The 17,035-nt window shown below is 46.9% G+C and overlaps 1 protein-coding gene across 1 annotated transcript in view; it reads left to right on the forward strand.

The window, feature by feature from the left end:
- ANKFY1 (ankyrin repeat and FYVE domain containing 1) overlaps positions 1 to 10,448 on the forward strand; it is a 77,222-nt gene extending 66,774 nt beyond the window's left edge. Inside the window, exons 20-25 of the mRNA XM_056127449.1 lie at positions 1,869 to 2,016; positions 2,561 to 2,651; positions 3,189 to 3,313; positions 4,469 to 4,615; positions 6,691 to 6,781; positions 7,291 to 10,448. Coding sequence (XP_055983424.1) covers positions 1,869 to 2,016; positions 2,561 to 2,651; positions 3,189 to 3,313; positions 4,469 to 4,615; positions 6,691 to 6,781; positions 7,291 to 7,423 — 735 coding nt within the window. The 3' untranslated portion in view covers positions 7,424 to 10,448. The remainder of the gene's footprint in view (positions 1 to 1,868; positions 2,017 to 2,560; positions 2,652 to 3,188; positions 3,314 to 4,468; positions 4,616 to 6,690; positions 6,782 to 7,290) is intronic.
- Positions 10,449 to 17,035: the final 6,587 nt, after the last annotated feature.

Here is a 17,035-nt window from a genome sequence, read left to right on the forward strand (position 1 = left end):
AAATAATCTTGTGACTTGATAAATATTAGGACTAAGAAAGCATTTTCCTGGAAGGCGTGGGGTGGGCAGACTTGGGGGCAGGGTCACCAAGAAAGAGGTCTCGGGGAGACATAGCAATGAGACAGAGTATAGATTGCAGAGGGTGTGGGTTTTTTGGTTGGTTTTTCTGGGGAGCGGGGGTTTATGGTTGTTTTTGAGACAAATAGTAGAATAAAACAGCTTTATTTGGAGATTGTGCTTCATTCCTTTGAACCATCTCCCCAGGCCCTCAGAAAAAATTTGGGAAGCAAAGCAGCACAGGGCCCAGGTTCAATCCCGGGCACTACATCGCCTCCTGAGCCGTGCTGCTGTGGCCCTGTGGCCCTTCGCTGGAAAGCGGGAGAGTAAGGTGTTCAGCAGAGAACACAGACTTCTCTAGAGGTGGAGAGCCAGGTTTTGGATTTTGTTTCTGTGTTGATTTACCCTCTCCCCCCCGTCCCCCACCCTCTCAGGGGCCCACACTCAGCAGTTGCTGGGGAGTGGGTACTCCCAGTGTAGTGCTCAGGGCACCATGCAGGGTCAGGGAGCAAACACAAGATGTACAGCATGCAAAGCCTGTGTTCCAGCCTTCTGAACCATCTCCCAGAAAGTGCAGAAGTTTTGGGAGAAGCAGTAATGCCATCATAAACTGGATATTTATGGGGAGCAACTAAGGAGCAGATGTGACCTCTGCGAAGTAGAGAATATTCCTGTTCACCAGCTAGCCTGCCACCGTATGAGCTAGAGCTCTTTGAGAATGAAGACTCCTCCACCAAGGCCAGGCCCCACTTTGCTGAGGAATGAGCCTTAAGCACAGTGGATTGTGGCCCAAAAATTGATGATGATGATATCAGATAGTCAAGGGTTAGGGCTCTTTTCTTGCATACAGCTGACACTGGGCAGAGTGAGAAAATAAATATATAAATAGTATATACTCACTGTGGAAAAAATTTAAGGCATATAAAGATAAAAAGCAACTCATTGCTTTTCACTTCCACCGTGTGTCTAAAGTTTGGCATTTATGCGTTTAAACATCTTCAACATTTGCGCATTTTTATTTGTATTTGAGTTCAGACATTTAATTTCTCCAAGAGGAATCCAACAAACTTGTCTTTCTTCCTTTTTTCCCCTTCCCCCTTCCCCCTTCTCCCTTCCCCCTTCCCTTTCCCATTACCCTTCTCCCTCCCTCCCTCCCTCCCTTCCTCCCCCTCACTCCATACCCAGTGGTGTCCAGTGCTTACTCCTGGCCCTGTGGTCAGGGATCACTACTGGTGGGAACCATATGGGGCACTGAGGAATGACCTCTGGTTAGATGCATGTAAAGCAAGCACCCTACCTACTTTAACTTGTATTTTCAAAAAACCTCTTTGCAGGCTAAACCGTAGTGTTTTTAGTCATCATAATGGCTACCTGTCCTATTTATTTACATTATGATCTTTACAACCAAATCCTTATAGCATCAAGGTTTTCCTATAATAACAGTGGACATCTGGTGGCAGAGATAGTAAACGCCTGGGAAAGGCATTTACATTGCATGTGGCAACCTGGGTTTCAATCCCTGGCACCACATATGGTTCCCCAAACCCTGTCAGAAGTGATAAAGTTACAGTTTCCAAGAATCTCTCAGCTTGTTAAGTGAGGACTTACTGTGCTGAAGTCTTAGAAAAATTGTGTCTTTGTAACATTTTGGTGATTGGTGATTGTCTCTGTGGCAGGCTTTACCTCATCCACAGCATATGAGACCCTTAGACTCCTAACTTTGCTACTGTCAAAGGAAAAGGAGGCTTGACCCCTAGGAGTGCCTTGGTTGGTTGTGATAAAGAGACTGCTCATATAATCAACTTCAACAGCTTCTTGCAGGAGCTAAAGTGAATGAATTGACCAAGCATCGCCAGACTGCCCTCCATCTTGCCGCACAGCAGGACCTGCCCACGATCTGCTCTGTCCTCCTAGAGAATGGGGTGGACTTTGCCGCTGTGGATGAGAATGGAAATAATGGTAATTGCCAGTTATTCCTCTGTATCCCGTGCCAAGTGCCTTTAGCAACACCTGCATTCTGGAGGGTGAAGGCGCAATGTACTCTTGAAACAGCTTCCTTTAGGAGAGTACTCTGACAGGAAGTGCCCTGTGTTTGGCAGTTAGCCTGTACTGACCACTCCCTGTGCAGCCCCTCAGTCCGAGTGATAAGTCCCAGAACTCCTAGATCACTTTTTATGAAACTACGAACTATCCTTAGATAATTGCAAAAGCAGAAAACAAAGGCTTTTACGGGGTTGTTTATAACTCATTCTCTGTGATTAAGCCATTGGTTGTTCAAGCTGATTCCATTGAAAGCTTGAAGGAATAGAGCATATGTTTTGCATGCAGGAAGCCCAAGTACCCCACATAACTCCCAAGCACCGAGCCAACAGTAGCCCCTGAGCACTGCCAGGTATGGCTCAAGAAAAACAACAAAAAGGTGAAAAGAGGAGATTTGTGAGGAGGAGTTGGTGTATTCTGCGTATGCCTCTCGGCCTGTGTAGTAAGAAAATTTACTCCACAGCTCTTCATCTTGCTGTTATGCACGGCCGGCTTAACAACATCCGGGTCCTGCTGACGGAGTGCACTGTGGATGCTGAAGCCTTTAATCTTAGGTAAGTGAGTGTGGCCCAGAGCTGAGGCCAGCGCTCAGGTGCCTGGCCCAGGCACATGCTACAGAACTGGGTGGGCCGAAGCAACAGGGCACTTGCCTTGCACGTGGGCAACCCAGGTTCAATCCCTGGCATCCCATATGGTCCCCCAAGCACTGCCTGGGAGTACAGAGCCAGGAGTAACCCCTGAGCATTGTCGGGTGTGACCAAAAAAGCCAAAAAGAAAAGAAAAGAAAAGAAAAATACACTGTAGAAAAACTTTTATGACCTCTTGAGAGCATCATAGCCTGTTGTGTGTGCAATTCCAGTCATCACAACAGCACCATCATCCACAGAATGGCAGAGAGAAGGGGGAGGAAGGGCGAAAGTTCAAATATAAAAACTTTTTTTAAAATGTATAACTTACTTGGTATCCTTTGCATTTATTTGTTTGTTTTTGGTATCCTTTACATTCATACGGCCTCACAAAATCAAAGAATTCTGTTTTATGTATTATGGTTGTGGCAAATACCCACCTAACTTTTCCCATCTGTTTCTTAGAGGCCAGTCACCACTGCACATTTTGGGGCAGTATGGCAAGGAGAATGCAGCGGCTATCTTTGACCTCTTCTTAGAGTGCATGCCTGAGTATCCCCGAGACAAGCCTGACACGGAAGGAAACACAGGTACCTAATAAGGTGTCTGTCTGTCCTGTCTCACTTACGCTGCCTGCTCCCCGGAAGCTAAGAAAGAATCAGGTCCTCATATAGCCCAGTGCGTTTCATCTCAGCCGTTCTAAGCATCTCTCACAGATCCCTGACAGAGTTTGGGAAAGTCTGACTCTAACACATCTAGATGTATTTAGTGCTCAGAGACATACCCATGTCCAAACAGGTCTGTCTGCTGTTTTCTTTGGTTTTGGTTTTTAGCTTCTGGGGCCATACATGGCGGTGCTCAGGGGTACTCCTGGCTCTGTGCTCAATCGATCATATGTAGTACTAGGGGTTGAATGAGCTCTGTCATGTGCAAGGCCTTAACCCCTGTAGTATCTCTCCTGCGCCAGTTTTGTTCGTTTAGGTTTTGGGGCCACAGTGGTGCTCAGGGGCTATACCTAGTCCTGTGCTCAGGAATGACGACTGGCAATGCCCGGGGGACCATATCTTGTGCTGGCAGTTTTAAATGGGGATGGCAGGAGCCTTACTTCCTATACTCTTATCTCAGTGTCACCTGTTTTTATTGTTTTCATCTACTTCTGATCCAGTCAGCTGCAGTCCTGCTCAAATTGCCAGTGGAAGGAGAAAGGAAGTATAATTGTCTAAGGGCCGGGGGAGTTGAATCAAGTGTTAGAACCATGTGTATTATATGTGAGGCCTCCTATTATATGTGAGCCTCCAGCCTGGTTCCCCGAGCACCACCAGCTATAACTGTGGGCCCCTAAAGCACTGTCACTTGTGACACTAGTGATTCCCTGTCAGACCTACAGCACTGGACCAGATGCTGCCAGGAGTGTCCACCCGCACTGCTGTCTCTGATGATGCTGTAAAAGCACCCAATACTAGAGGGGTTGCAGACTTCAGGCACTTGCCTTGCACGGGGCTGTGGCCACAGCGATCTTCTGGGTCAATTTCTTGGTTTTGAAGGATTGTCCGTATTGTTTTCCAGAAAGGCTGGGCTGGTGGGCATTCGACAGTGGGATATTTTCCCTTTAGAGCCCGACCCCTCCCCAGTCCCAGGCTGGGAAGGAGAGGCTAAGCAGGAAGGGCTGTCTTGGAGCCCGAGCGATGGTGGGCCTGCTCGGGGCCGTCTGGAGGGGAGCTGCTGCAGCTTTGCTTCTTTTCCAGCGCTGCTCTTAGCCTACATGAAGGGGAATGCCAACTTATGCCGCGCCATCGTCCGCTCTGGGGCTCGCCTAGGGGTCAATAACAACCAAGGAGTCAACATTTTTAACTACCAGGTCGCCACCAAGCAGCTTCTTTTTAGACTGTTGGGTGAGTAGCTTACTTTCTCCTTCCTTTCATTGTGAGCAGTTTGAGACTTGATGATCTAGATGTTTTCTTCTGTGAATCTCAACTAATCTTGCTCTAAGACTGGAACCAATAGTTTTCCAGGCCATTTTCTTCTCGTGCATGGAAGGGCCTTTGAGCCCTTTCGGGATAGTCTGCTTGTCTGTGCACACGTCCTTCTTCGCCCCATTCTCTGCAGTCTTCAAGATTGCCTTCTGCCTCAGCCTCAGCTCTTCTCTGTGCCCCTTGTGTAGGGAAGAGAGCTCCATTTTTACTTTTGATTTTTTTAAGTCAGGATCACACCCGGTGATGCTCAGGTATCACTTCTGACTCTATACTCAGGAATCACTCCTGATGGTTTTCAGGAACCATCTGGGATATCTGGAGTCAAACTTGGATCCAGCGCACGCAAGGCAAGTGCTTTACCCACTGCACCATCTCTCCACCAACCACCTTTTTTTTTTCCTTCAGTTTTTGTTGGGAGAGCTTCATTCTTGAGCATTTTGTATTTGTCCGTCTCTGCTGCTCCTTGTTGGGATGGCAGAGTCAGAATGCCTCTGGACCTACCTTGTCACTGCTGTCTTCACTCACAGTGAAGAGATAATAGGACTAGTTCCTTGCCCTGTTGTATGGACACATACAAGTGCAGAAATACTAATGACTCTGATCCTGATGCCATTGACTTGTCCATTGCCACAAAGCTGGGTTGCAGCCAGTACCAAGCACAGTGTATCTAGTTTACCGTAGGGTCAGGGTGATATACTTGTTTGACCTTTTGAAAACTTCTAAAAGGAGTCCTTTATGGGGCCAGATAGGGCATTTGCTTTGCACACGAGCAACACGGGTTCAATCTTTGGCACCCCATATTGTGCCCCCAAGCACCACCAGGAGTAATTCCAGAATGCAGAGCCAGGAGTAACCCCTGAATGTCGCTGGGTGTGACCCAAAAAGAAAAAAAGGGGAAAAAATGGAGTCCTTTGGCATGCTGTCAGGTCAAAGGTGCCAGGAATGACTGGCTCATGTGCTGGAACCCCCCTGGTAAGCTTAGCCTAGTGAGCAGAACACTCAGAACAGTGCCTGGTTCCTAGCCTGTGGGAGCCCAAATAGCACATACAATCATCTCCACTGTCTGACCCACTGTGGGCCATCCCAAGGGGGCAGTAGCAGCCTAAATGCAACTAGGGAGCCAGTTTTCTTGATTCATGTTTTTAAAAATCGCTCCTGGGGCTGGAGAGGTAGAGAGTGGGTAAGGCGCTCGCCGTGCCTGCACCTGACCTGGATAGAATCCCCAGCATTCCATGTGGATCCCCAAAACCACCAGGAGCGATTCCTGACTGGAGAGCCAGGAGTGACCCTTTAGCATCGCCAAGTGTGACTCCCGAAAATAAAATTTTAAATTAAAAAAAATTGTGAAATATTTTTAGCTATCAGGGGAGGGGACACTGAATTATTTCTTTTTCTTTCCTGAAAATGGGGGCATTGGGCCAAATAAGGTTGGGAACCTTTGCTGTATACTGATAACTCCCAACCCAAGGGTCCTTGGCTTCTGCAGTCTCAGAACTGAACTCCAAGCTGGCTTTGGTTCTTCTCTTGTGTCTCCTCTTATTGGTGGTTCCACCACCAGCTTAGTCCTTCCAGAATCCTGAGAGTCACCTTTGACTTCCTGTTCCTGCCTCCCTCTCACAAGCCCACTTTTTCTCTTGTCTTCGTCCCATGCTCTGTATCCCTTGCCATCCAGTGCCTGCCTGCTCTCCTAGCTCCAGTCCCCAACCTCTCCCCCAACTGCCCACTTCACATTCCACCACACACCTGCCATCACCACAGCATGCTGGGCTGATAGTTACTACCTTAAGCATCATTTCCTTTTCTCCAGTCAGCTGATTCTCTGCATTCTCCTCTGTGAAGCTTAGCGTTTGATTTAGAACATATGTCCCTTCATTCTTCATGTCACCCTGTCATATGGTGTTTTATTCTCTGTGTGCTGTGCTGCTCCCTCTGAGCACCGTCTTGCTTAGGACTTATGCCCTCACAGCATTCTGAGCGTTCTGCCTCTGTTACAGATATGCTGTCCAAGGAACCGCCATGGTGTGACGGCTCCAACTGCTACGAGTGCACTGCCAAGTTTGGAGTCACAACTCGCAAACATCACTGGTAAGACACACCCCACCCCCCGCTGGAGGCCTGATGGGGCTTCTGTGATGCTCTTGCTTCTTTTTCCATGATAAGCCATGACCTTGCCAGGATCCTGCACTATCCTGGGCAAAACTTGACTTGTTGGAGAGAGAGACAGCACAGCCCAGCGTTAAACCGAGAATTGCCGGTAGAAGGTGGGAAGATTTGGACGGGTAGCTTGCCAGGCTTTGCCATGCGGGCCAGATACTCTCCGTAGCTTGTCAGGCTCTCCGAGAGGGGTGGAGGAATCAAACCCGGGTCGGCCGCATGCAAGGCAAATGCCCTACCCACTGTGCTATGGCTCCAGCCCAGAGCCTTGACTGGGATTCTTTTTTCATGGACTAATCATTGTGCGCATTGCTCTTCTGTCTGGACTGGAGATGAGCTGACCCTAGAATGTTGGTCATAGGTTTGCCTTGCCACAGGGGATGTGACTGTTCTCTAGTACCTTTCTCACATATTTGATTTTTTTTTTTTTGCTTCCACAGTCGCCACTGCGGACGTCTTCTTTGCCATAAATGCTCAACCAAGGAGATTCCTATTATAAAGTTTGATCTGAACAAGCCTGTGCGAGTCTGCAACATTTGCTTTGATGTCCTGACTCTGGGAGGGGTCTCCTAGTGAGCTCCAGAAGTCCAGCCACTTCCCCAGTCACCTCCTCAGCAGCAGCTCTGCTCACAGCCTGACCCCACCCAGAGCAGGAGCTGGCAGTGTCTTCCTATGGCAACAGACTGGAGCAATTAAGGACCATGGTGTGCTAGATCCCCTGGAAACGATTCTGTATGATTGTCGGTGTGTTCGTCCGTTGATTGAGTTCACTAGAAGTCTCACGAATTGGACCAGGCCATTGAAGGCTATGTACTAAATGTGATAGAAGTTAGACCCCATTCTGCTAGCAACATGCAAGGACACTTCAAATACATTTTCCCTCCCGGTAGCTCAGTGTCATCTTAGCATTCACGAAGTCCTCCTGTCTGGGCTGACTCCCTAGGCAGAGCATCACAGTAGGAAGCTGACGTCTGGCTGCTGACGAGAGCTGGCTTTACTCTAGGGTAAGTGGCTGTAGACTTTCCTGCACAGTGTCTTCATAAAGATCATAGAATCCTCTTGCTCTGAAATTTTTGTCTTATTATGTTGCTGTTGGATGCTCAGCTATATTTTTAGTGAGCTACCCTTTTGGAAACAAAAAAAAGTGAAATCTTTCTAAACAGGGTTCAAAGATGAGAGCTGAAAAATCGTGGCCTTAACAACTGAAAGCTTTACCAGTATTCACGCAACTCAGGTGTCATGGGTGCAGTCCGGCAGCTTGACACCTCCCAGCCGCTGTCTCGTTTGCTCATCTTGCCATGTCCTGTCTGGATCAGTCACTCTGCCGCTAGGGATGGTGGAGGAAATGCACTTTTCATTGTGCTGCACTTTTTTAGGGCTGCATTGTTCGCGATTCTAATTTTAAAATCCATATTCAAAAATCACATGCCCATGCATCAATAATTCTGATGATCAACTCCTGGCTGGACCTCAGCTTACACTAAGTCTTGAAGGAAAAATTCCCGCAGCGGGATTCATTGGGAGCAAGAGTCGCACAAGCCAAGTGAGGAGAGGGAATCGTCAGCCGCAAGTTGGCAGAGCCTGTCTCCTTGACGTGAGGCTTCTTGCTGAAACCTGCCCTGGTATACTGTGAATGCTGCTGGTCCTCTAGCCCAGTTCTGCCCGGCTGCAGAACCAACCACTGGAGGCCCTGACCGAGAGTGTGTCCCTATTTTGGAAGGCTTCGGCTTTCGTGCTGAATAAGACCCTCAGAACTCGTTGGGCCTTAGTAGCTGCTAGTACGAATATTAACCCTGAGGTGTTAAATTTCCTTTCTTTAGAAAGTCTGGCCAGTTTTTTAAAGTGCACATTTAAAGAGAAACTTCTGTTTTAAAAAATAAAACAAAAAAGTCTGAAATGAACAATGTGTGTTGTACAGTTATACGCAAAGATTAATAATCTCATTTGAAAAAAATAATAATCTCATTCCTACTTATTTTTTCAGACATTTATTAACCACTACATTTTTTTGCATTAATTACGTATGTATGGATCTAAGTGTAAAAGGGACTAATTTTTTGTTTGTTTTCAACAATGTGTTTTTTGTTTGTTTTAGATAGTGGTATGTCCCCTCTGTTGCTATAGAATTACACATTCTGTTGCCTAAATGTGTGTGTAAAAGGAGTTGATAGAACCAGAGTGCTACATTTTTTTTAAATATTTCTGTGATTTATAAGATATATATATGTATACATATATATGCTTCTATGTTAATATGAGCTTGTGCACAATGTTCAAAGAAAAAATTAGAAGGGTTCCCCTGCCCCCTGAAGTCTGTGAAATATTTCATATAGAATTTTTATAGAAAAACTCGTCCTGGCAAACACTTGCCCATGTGAGGCATGGGGCACGATTCCTTTCCTGTTGCCTGCACAGGGCCATGAGGTAGGACTTGGTTCAGTGGCTTGCTTCTCTCATTGGAAAGCATGATAATTGTGCTTCTAACATGAAATGAGGTGGTCGGTACTTTCATACTTGTTCTTTCCGTGTCTGTGCTGGAGAGAGTGCAGGCATTCAGTCAGGGAGAAGGCTGCTTGTCCTTTCTTGCCCCATCATACCAGAGCCTCTGATTGCACTGAAAAGTCAGGTTGAAAATACACCAAGTCAAGCTTCTGTTCCTTCAGAGACTGCCCTGGTACTGTTGGAATTTTCATTGGCTCCAGAATGCATTTCATCCGAGCTAATAAAAGCCCCTTCCCACATGCTCAGGCACTCGCCCTGCCATGCTTATGCTCACTGGGCAGCATACCCCAAGTTCCATGAGTGGGGGCTATCCTGGTGGGCCCTCCACACTGCCCTTGTTGGACTGAACATGCTCAGTCCTCTTTTGTGCTCTCCAGGCCGTCAAGACTTGACTAGAGACCTGCCTGGCTGTTCTTACTACCTTTTAACACATACCTTAAAACACATAGCAGAATCCTAGTTTTATTAATTTAGAACGTTCTAGAAAGTGAATGAATAGACCAGAAAGAGCAATTGTCACTGAAATTCCTTTTGGTCATTGTTCAACCTTGTTATGCTGAATTGGTGTTTTAACTGCCTCTTACTTAATAGGCTTACTATACAAAGTTAAATTTGGGGTGGGGGGCAGGCCACAACTGGCACTCAGGGGTTGCTCCCAGCCTGGTGCTTGGGGACCCAGGCGGTGCCTGGAAGTGCTGCAGCCCTTTGTGCCATCTCTAGGGCCCTGAACAGTCTTTTCTTTTTTTCCCCTTAAAGATGAAGGTACAAACCATGTGTTCTATATAAATTGACTGGCTGAAACTAACTTGTATGATCTTTTAACACAGGAATTTCCCACAAACTTAAAGTGCCTACAGTTAGGACTTTTAAAATTATTAGTTCTCATTATGGTGGTGTCACACTGAATGATGTTCTAGAACATGTGTTCCTTTTGGAGTTCGTTGCCTGTGCACTGTCAGCCCCATTTACCAGTTTAGTAGAGGCAGCGTTCAACTGCTCAGCTCACCTGCCAGAATCTCTCCAGGAGTAGGGTCCATGTGACCTTGTTCAGTCCTCTACCTCAGAGCCCTGAATCATTTCTGACCTCCCTGTTCAGCTTCCTACCCAGTCACGCCCCCTCAGCTGTGGTTTTGAGTAGCCTCAGCTAATTTTGCCCACGGGCATGGAGTGGAAGGAAAGTCTAGAGTTGGGGGACAGCCTTGATCACAATCTCGGTTTCTTTTATCTGGAGAAAAAAAAACCACCACTGAACTATCTAATTCTTATACCTGAGAGGCAGACTCCTCAGGTGATGGCATTATGAGCAAGGAAAAGTGATACTTCCACTGGGACTTACAGGTTTGTACCTTGAAAGAACTCCTGAAACAAGCTTTCTCCCAGGATCTGGACTCACTTCTTGGAAGAATTGGGTAGGGACTGACAAGCCCAGCTCCACATCTGAAACTCCAAAGCTCCCAACTCCCAGCCAGGAAGGTGGAAGCAGAGGGCCAGAATTTTCTGAAGGGGTTTGGAGGCCACATTCTCATTTTGTGGAAGCAAGCTGGTTGTTGAACAAGATTTTAAAACAAAGTAATTTAATTCCCAGAAGTTAAAATAGATGCCTTAAAGACTTTCTTTGGAAGATCATTGCCTGTACAATTCCTTTTATTGTGTGGCATAACAATATGCCGTACAATAAATATGCCACACCTATTACAACTGGCAGCATTGGTTTTTCCATAGCTAGAGAATCTTGAGTTGGCAGGCTGCTGACCTGAATGGCTTGTCCTTTTTGTGACAGATAATGTGGAGTGGCTGTTGCCACAACCTGTGTGAAAACAAGGGGAAGGGCAGTAGCTGGGCAGAGACCACAGGCACATATTTGGGGAGATCATGGGACTTCCCAGCTATTTGGGGTGGTGCTCAGTGCGGGGTGATGACATCAGATAGGACCATGGCGCTTATCAGCATTGTTTCTTTGAAATACATGTAATGGAATGTATTTTTCAAATATTGATATTTGCATTTTCTGTAACAATTCCTTATAATAAAATGAAGTAAAATTGTGCATTTAAAACAGCTGTTTGTGGTCACTTATAATGCAGAAGTACCAGTAACTGTTGAAAGTGGACACCTTTTTTTGAGGGAGGAATGGGAGATTTGGGTTTTTGGACCACACTGGGCGATGCTCAGGGATCACTCTTACCAGGCTTGGGCAACCACATGGGGTGCCGTGGATTGAACCTGGGTTGGCCAAGTGCAAACCAAATGCCCTAACTGCAGTACTGTCACTCCAGCCCCAGCAAACACATTTCTGATTTGTAAATGAATTTCTTTATCCAACATTTTTCAGAAACGCATTGTGGACAGCTGTCAAAAGAAGCTGTTTGCAGTAGAAGACTAGCTTTACTGTACTTCCAGCCTGTTCTTCACTCGTGGTGTTATATGTGATCTCAGCTGCGGTGTCAGTCCTGAGACCCCACTGAATCTCTCAACCTTGTCCCACCAGGGACTCTGACCTTGTTTCCTTCTTAGAGTCCTCCTGTTCTACTGGTTAACCCCAAAATCTTGTGCTGTGGCCACTCCCATTTACCTTATTTTGCCTAATCCTGGCCACTGGCTAGGAGGAACTGTTCTGAAGGATCCAAGAAATTCCCACTCTAACTATAGTGATCTACACAGCCAGAGATCTACCATGGAGATCTGATTGAAACTATTAGCATAGTGGGCTTACGGGCTTGCAAATTAAAATCTAGTGATCCATAAACCCCCCTTGTTCAAGTTGTACAAATTCAGTAGCTCAACAGACACCTTCTCTTGTCTGTTGTCTCATTTGCTTCCTCCTAGTTGAGGCCAGCTACAGTGATTCAGTTCCTCCTCTGGTAGCTTTTCTCTCAAGTGAATAGGCTCTGTTAAGTGCTTCCACATAGAAATTCCAGCTGTACTCTGGTCACAACAGGTGAGTGCACATAAGATCCCAGAGTGATAGTACAACGGGTGCGATGCTTGCCTTGCACACGACCCACCCCGGTTTGATCCCCGGCATCTGTAAGGTCCTCTGAGCCTGCCAGAGTGAGCCCTGAGTTCAGAGCTGGGGGTGAGCCTGGGGTGTGAGCACCTCCTGGTGCGGCCCAAAAAGCGAACAAAAACCATGCAAACACCAGCAAGCACCCATTATTGCCCAGTCAGGGAGGAGCCCGGACTTTAAGTTGAGCTTTGTCATCATAAGCGGGAAGTATTGTGCAACTTTTATCCTTCCTGTCTTCCTGTACCTATAAAATGTACATGATAGTGGTCCTTCTAGCACACAGTGGTTGACTGTTTCTCCTCAGCAGAAGAGACGCTCTTCCTCTTGGGCTTTGGTGTTCACACTAAATCCTTCAAAGAGGGCAGTGGAAACATTATCTAGGGACTAAAGAAAGTAAAAAGAAAGAAAGGGAACCAAATATCTAAAGGGTCTGGCAGTTGGAATTGCTCTCAAGAACGAGGGTACCAGAGCTGGAGAGTATAGCCAGTTAGATGCACGCACCTGACTTGGGTTCGATTCCCAGCATCCCATATGGACCCCTGAGCACCGCCAGGAGTAATTCCTGAGTGCATGAGCCAGGAGTAACCCCTGTGCATTGCCAGGTGTAACCCAAAAACAAAAAAGGGGGGAGGGGTTCTTCCTCAAAGGAGCATCACAGATTCTGGAAAAGACCCAATCCTGACAAGTTGATCATAACTTGTCCCAGAGCAAGGCAGGGATGAGGCAGTAATAACTCTGAGAAGGCAAACCACTCCCTTCCCCTTTTTTTTTGTTCTGGGCCACACCCATAGGTGTTCAGGGATTATTCTTGATTATTCAGGGGTCATTCCTGGCAGTGCTTGGGAGCCAATGTTTGGTGCCAGGGATTGAACCAGGGTCTGCTGCATGCAAGGCAGACACCCTACCCACTGTACTATCTGGCCCATAATCGAGACATTTTCCCACTAGAAAGCACTGAGCGGGAAAACACTCAACTCATAGCTGAGTCCTTTGGAGCATCACAATGAAAACCCATACTGAATTCTTGGAAAGTTTAGCCACTGGGTGCATTTTTCCACCTTAGAGATTCATCCACAATCTCAATCTGAGAATGTACTTTCAGCCCATGTCTCTCTTCCTATTTCTCTAAGATTTTAAAAAGAAGGAAAAATAGTAAGATTGCTTCATTCAGGGTGCCAGAGAGATAGTGCCGGGGTTAAGAAACTTGCCTTGCATCCTGCTGGCCCTGGTTCAAATCCCTGGGCACCAACAGGGATACTCCTAAGCACAGAGCCAGGAATAGCCCCTGAGCATCACCAGGTATGGCCCAACGTCCTTCCACCCCACAAATTACCATAGTATTTCATTTTGATGGGTCAGATAGATAGTACCAGAGGTAAGACTCTTGCCTGACCTGTGGCTGACCCTGGTTTGATCTCCAGTACCGCCTAAAGACCCCTGATCATCACTGCATATGGTCGAAACCCCTATTCCACCTCCTCACAAAAAAAGAAAAAGTGCTTCATTTTGTTTGTTTTCACTTTTCTGAACATCACTGGATGTGATCCGTACACTCTCCCCTGCTTTCCCAAGAATGGCCTCTGCATGTTCATCATACTGTAACCTCTGAAGTCCCAAGTCTTCCCCTTCCCTGACTTGGTACTAGGTCAATGTTTGGTGAGTGACGAAGGAGGAAAGGATGGGAGCAGTGGTGTGACTAGTTCCCAATTAGTCTGGACTCATGCTGCCAGCTGTGTAGAAGAGGAAAGCCCTCATTGCAGCTCTGCCGTCTGCCTGCTCCTGCCCCAGGAATGAAAGACACTGAACTCCAGAAGTGGGTGCTCATGAAGCAAGACCACACTGGAGAGACAGAGGAAACTACAGGAGATCAAGAAGCTTGCACAGCATTCTGCTGATCCTGGTTCGAATCCCAGGGACCACATATGGTCCCCAATCACCACCAGGGTGGTCCTTGAGCACAGACCCAGTAGTATCCCTGCATATCATCTGCCGTGACCCACACACCCCACCCTACCCTCCACCCCCATCAGAGAGTACAGTGGGTAAGGCACTTGCCTGGTTCCATCCCCAGCACCACATGTGGTCCCCTGATCCTGAGAGCAATGAGCCCTGAGAGTTCAAAACGCATGCGTGTGATGCGTGTGTGCATTAGGTGGCCAAGAACCACCTCCCCAGGCTGGTCAAAGGCGCAGATGATCAAAGAAAGGGGGCCGGGGAGTGGAGAAACAGGGCCCCAGGCTGGCTGGTAATCAGGGAACATTATTTTGTCCTTTCTCCCCTCCCTACTTTTCTCACAACATAGTTCTTTCTCCTCCTCTTACTCCCTCACAGTATATTTATATAGATATCATGAAGGGTTGGGGTACACATAAGTGGGGTTGAACATTACCATAACAATAAACATGTAGGGGCTGGAGTGATAGCACAGTGGGTAGGGCTTTTGCCTTGCACGTGGCCGACCCGAGTTCGATTCCCAGCATCCCATATGGGGTAATTCCTGAGTGCGGAACCAGGAGTAACCCGTAAGCATCGCCAGGTGTGACCCCCCCCCCCAAAAAAAAAAACAAAATGTAAAGCCCCTCCAGGGGAAGTTCTAGGAGATTAACTGAGAGATAAAATCTCATCTGGGGGTTCAGCACTCTAGATTACTAGGAGATCCGCTCAAGGGTAGGAGCCGATCGAGGGTGTATTGCTTTTTCCTTTCCTTAGCTAGTGAACAATCATAGTATATTTATTTCGTACTAATACTTTTGTCATTATGTATGAACACAGTAAGAGATATATTAAGCTTAAAAGTGTCTTAAGCTTAAAGATGTCTTCCTGGGGACATCTCGCTATATCCCAGACTACAGTTCTCAGCCTTTCCTAACCCCATCAGGGTCCTTATTCAGTTACTTCTTTTTGGATCATGACAGTTTGTTCCATGACCATGCTCTTACCATTATATTTCGTATGCTCCTTAGCTTGTCCCTTTTCAATGCCATGGTAGCTCACAGTTAGCCTACGGGTTCATTCTTTTCCCTCACTGGGACCCTCTTTTTTTGGGGGGAGTGTTAGAAGTAAAAGCAACTGAGGTTTAAGTCAATATGATGGATGCCCAAGAGTAAACATTATTCAGAGTCAATTTTAACTCCTAAGCACAAAAGCCCGGCAAGCTACCAAGAGTGTCTCGCCTGAAAGGCAAAGCCTGGCAAGCTCCCCGTGACGTATTCGATATGCCAAACGCAGTAACAACAAATCTCATGATGGAGACGTTACCTGACCCACTCGAGCAAATCGATGAAAAACGGGAGGACAGTGACAGTGACAGTTACAAAAGTTGTAACGTGATGTTACATCAATTGTCTTCCTATGTCTATACAAAAAGGACACTGCTACACCATGCAAAGGAAATAAAGAGAAAAGCAATATAGGATTATTAGTGCCTGATGGAATTGGGTGTGCCTCAAGAGCACTGTGGTAAGAGTCCCTGAGGAAGGAGCAAGGACAAACCAATGTTATCCAACAATCCCTGAGCACAGTGCCAGGAGTAAGCCCTGAGCACAGCCACATGCAGCCCAAAACAAAACAAACCAAAATCCAGCACAGTCTTTTTTTTTTTTAATTAGTTAAACACCATGAGGTATAGTTATAGACTTACAAATTTTTGTGCTTGGGTTTCAGTTATACAATGATCAAGCACCCATCCCTCCAACAGTGCCCTTTTCCCACCACCACGGATCCCAGTATCCCACCCCCCATGTCCCCCTCCCACCCTGCCTCTGTGGCAGGGCATTCCCTTTTGTTCTCTCTCTCCTATTGGGTGTTGTGGTTTGCAAAAGAGGCATTGAGTGGCAATCATGTTTGGTCTATAGTCTACTTTCAGCATGCTTCTCCCATCCTGGGAGGATCCTCCCAACACCCTTTACTTGGTGCTCTCTTCTCTATCTGAGCTTCCTTTTCCCCTAGCAGTCTTAAGTGTAAAGAACAGCTATGGCCACAGAGACACACCCAAGACCGCAAGGAGAGGCAGCCTTCACTGGTAGCCAGTGACCCTAAAAGCCACTTAGAGAGATGAATGGTAGAAAGAAAGGAAGAGAGTTAAGATTTTAGAGTTAAGGGGATTGGGGAAAGAAGAGATGAACTAACTATAAGAACACTTCTTTGGGGGCTGGAGGATAGTACAGTGGGTAGGGCACTGGCCTTGCACGTGGCCTACCTGGGTTCAATCTCCAGCACTCCACGCCCACAAGGAGTGATCCCTAAGTGCAGAGCCAGGAGTAAGCCCTGAGCACCACTGGGTGTGACTCCAAAACCAAAACAAACATAAAAAGCATGTCTTGATTTTATCTATGAAGCAGAAAGCTTTCCTTGCACTAGGTAGATGGGGAGGTAATTAGGGGTGAGGTGGGGAGGGGGCACGCTCTCCAATCAGTGGTGCAGGAGGTTACACATAACTGTGGACATACAGCTCACTAGGACAGTTGAAGGCTCAGTGACTGGTAAGTTGAAGCTATCTGTGTTGGGATTTGCCTGTCTGCCCAAACCTTGGTGCTGTGCCCACGGACCGCCTTGTCAGAGCTGTAGAAGTACCTTCACCAAAAATAGACTTCAGACTTCTTCCTCTGAAAACACTTCACACCATTTTGGGTTTTTTGGTTTGTTTTTTTGTGACCAGACCTGGCAGTGCCCAGGGC

Source organism: Sorex fumeus, unplaced genomic scaffold (assembly GCF_029834395.1).
Source record: "Sorex fumeus unplaced genomic scaffold, SorFum_2.1 ptg000063l, whole genome shotgun sequence".
NCBI lineage: Eukaryota > Metazoa > Chordata > Mammalia > Eulipotyphla > Soricidae > Sorex > Sorex fumeus.